The 3,082-nt window shown below is 57.3% G+C and overlaps 1 protein-coding gene across 2 annotated transcripts in view; it reads left to right on the top strand.

Annotated features, from left to right (window-relative positions):
- The first annotated feature begins 6 nt into the window (after window positions 1-6).
- LOC127749341 (gustatory receptor for sugar taste 64e-like) overlaps window positions 7-3,082 on the top strand; it is a 7,453-nt gene continuing 4,377 nt past the window's right edge. For both annotated transcript variants that reach the window (XM_052267206.1, XM_052267207.1), the window contains exon 1: window positions 7-231. In XM_052267206.1, the coding sequence (XP_052123166.1) occupies window positions 75-231 (157 nt within the window). In that variant the 5' untranslated portion in view covers window positions 7-74. The remainder of the gene's footprint in view (window positions 232-3,082) is intronic.

The raw sequence follows: 3,082 nt of genomic DNA, 5'->3' as shown, positions 1-3,082 counted from the left end.
TGGCCGTGTCGCCACAGGCACAACATGTAGTGCGTCGCGCTGGCCGCCCCGTGCCGAGCCCGCGCCGCCCCCTCATGTGCTCCTCGGAGATGCTGGAAGCGGCGCGCACGAGCAACGGCCACGACCAGTGCGCCCTGGCCCAGCAGGCCCTCGGCCAGGCCCTCGGCCAGGCCTGCCTCCCCTGGGGTCCCGGCTCCAGCCCGTGCTCCAGCCCACGCTTCAGCCCCATGAGTGAGTTCGAACCAAAACACACCCAGTATTTTCCTTGCGAGAGTCAACACGACGGCCGGCCCGGCCGCGCGGTGGCATTCGTCCTCGGCTTTGCACACGTCGGAGGGCATCCGCAGTGTTGGCGGGATAGGTGTCCCAGATACATGCGTGCGCGCCACGCCCCTCCGCGCCCCGCCACGCCCCGCCCCGCAGCTGGGCGTGGGACGCGCCCCCAATATGTGGAGGAGCAGACTCCAAGAATGCTGCACTTGTGAGATATGAGATGTCTGCTGACGCGAGACGACGCGGAGGCGTGAGCGGGCCGAGGCTGGCCGGCGCGTCGCGGGGCAGGGCGGGGCGGGGCGTTGCGAGACCCGGCTTCAACTGTTGGTTGTTTTCCCTTTCTGATTACTCCTCTCAGCCCGCGCACAGTGCCCGCGCCCGCAGGACTCTCGCCGGCCCCCGCTGGGCCCCGGGTAGGCCGGCCCGCAGGGCGCGCGCGCTGAGCGGGTGTGCCCGTGCCCGCCGGGCTCCTTGCGTCACCGTCGAGTCAGTCGTCGTCCCCACCTGACGACACCATTATGCCATGCAATCTCCTTCCGCGCCCCCGCATCTCGTGAGTGAGTGTGGGCCGGGCTGTCGCCCCTTCCAAATGGGTGCGGTGCTGGGCGCCGAGGGATGGGAAAACGAGGAGCGAGGGGGGAGGGTGGTAGTATTAGGAAGCTGTCCTTCCATTTCATCCGCTTTGCTGTTTGTTGTGGTATACTTAAACAGAATAAATTGGACCCATGTTGACGGTTCCCAAAAGTAAAATCAACGAAAGGTATGGTATACTTAGGAACCCTGAGATTGGCACGAACAAAAATGTCCCGAAACATCGCATTCATTTCAAACTGAACTGGTCTCGAAAACAGATTGCATCAAGGTTGCTGGAAATTACAACAAAGAAATAACGTTCCCTCTGAAAATATAAATGTTTTTGTTCATATTTTGGCAAACAATACAGCGGAACTGCCTGGCGTCGGGTTCGGTCTATCGCCTGCGCCTGACAGGGAATAAGGGAACACTGCTTTTTTCCCTCCCTCCCTCTGCCGTGGCCTTCTGGCCAGCCTAGAAAACAACTTTCTCGTAAATATACGTCTTTGACAGCAGGAGCGTCGCAGAGCGACCAACTTTGCCCTCGGCCTGGATGAGAAGCCATCGATTCCTCGCACACGCGACACAGGAGGAGAGAGAGAGAGAGAGAGAGAGAGAGAGAGAGAGAGAGAGAGAGAGAGAGGGCAAGAAAGAGAAAGGGGTGGCGACAGTGTCGAAGGTGCAAGCGAGAGAGGATGTGCAAGCTCTGCCGTCCCAGGGGAGGCTGGATCCAGGCTAGCACGGCCCCGGCCAGGAGAGGAGATACATCTCGTCTAACCGCCGCCAACACCCCTCCGCACGCCCTGAAATATGACAGCCATAAACGCAGACGCTAAATTGCCAAAATTTCCGCTGTCATGCGTTCGTTTTGTCAGCCTGGCTTGGCCTCTTGAGATGGATAGCCAGGGACTTCCAAGCAAAAACAGCGTGTTCAGTAGAAAAAAGTGTATTTTAAAAAGTTTGAACTATGTTTTTTGAACGAATTGCAACTTTAATATCGAGGTCATATGCTATTTTGTTATTCTGAAATCGGTAAAACTGATTCATGAAACACGATAACGAAAAAGTTAATCACGCAGCGGCAAGCGAAACATCTGATGACTGTAAATTCATTATTCTTCTGATTCCGAAATTGGATTTCCTATCCTGCGGGTCCTCCCACCCGCTCCTGCCCCACCCCAAAGGCCCTCCTGACCTGTTCACCAAGTACCATACCATCCCCCAATAACGCAAGCGTTGCTCGGTGCTCACCCAAGTGTACACAACCATGGGGGCAACACCAGCACAACTTGCGTCTCCGTTGTAATGCAGATAGCTTCGAGCACGGCACTACAACGCGGCTAAAAATGTTACATCAACTTTTAATTAATTATTTTTCAATAAAAATATCCATCCCCACCCCGCTAAAGATCCGACCCATCTTAATAAGGCACGCTGTTCGCACGCCGTCGGCACGTGAAGCGCGCCCTCGTGCGCGGACCTTTCAGAAATCCATCATTGTCAGAAGAGGGTGGTCCTCGAGGAGAAAGCAGTGAAAGTTAGGACTTCGCCAGCTGGGCACAGTGGCCGGGATCACGACACACTTTGCGGCGGCGCGTGTTCATTGCAGATCTTTGTCGCGTGGCCAGTTTGCAAAAAAATACGTCACGCGCGAAATAATGAACGCAGCAGCCTTCGAGGGGGTTGTCGAATGATCGACCCTGTTTGCTGCCCACCCGTGTGGTCCACCACTGCCCTGCCGCTAAACGGAGAGGTGATAAATATTTGACGAGAGCCATAATCGAGCCATTGGTGGCCGAACGGAGCGGGGGCGCCACCGGCTTGTTTGCAGCCCGGCGAGCCACCCTCCCCCCGCCCTTACTTCTGGGGCAGGAGGCAGATTTCCTTGTGTGAGCAGTCCTTGGTCCTCAATAGGGGTACCACCAGGCCGCCACGACTTGGGGGGCCCCCACAAGTTTGCTAATAGGATGCGGGGGCATGGCGGGACCGAATTGGATGAGGGGGGGAGGGGGGAGAAGGAAGCTGGCAGGGACAGCTGGGGCGGCGACCAGGGCCAGGCTGCCCACGTAACAACCCATCATTTTTACGCCGTCGATCCCCAGCTGCTATGCGTCCGCCCTGCCACGCCATCAGCGCCTGGGCTCGAAATTACTTGGCGAAGAATGGGGGCAAACTAGAGAGCAGAGAGTTAAAGGGATGGGAGAGGGGGTAATGAGGTAAGGGGTGGGGGAGGGTT

The sequence above is a fragment of the Frankliniella occidentalis genome, unplaced genomic scaffold (genome assembly GCF_000697945.3).
Source record: "Frankliniella occidentalis isolate FOCC.00 unplaced genomic scaffold, Focc_3.1 Scaffold47, whole genome shotgun sequence".
Taxonomy (NCBI): domain Eukaryota; kingdom Metazoa; phylum Arthropoda; class Insecta; order Thysanoptera; family Thripidae; genus Frankliniella; species Frankliniella occidentalis.
This window is presented reverse-complemented; position numbering and strand designations above follow the sequence as displayed.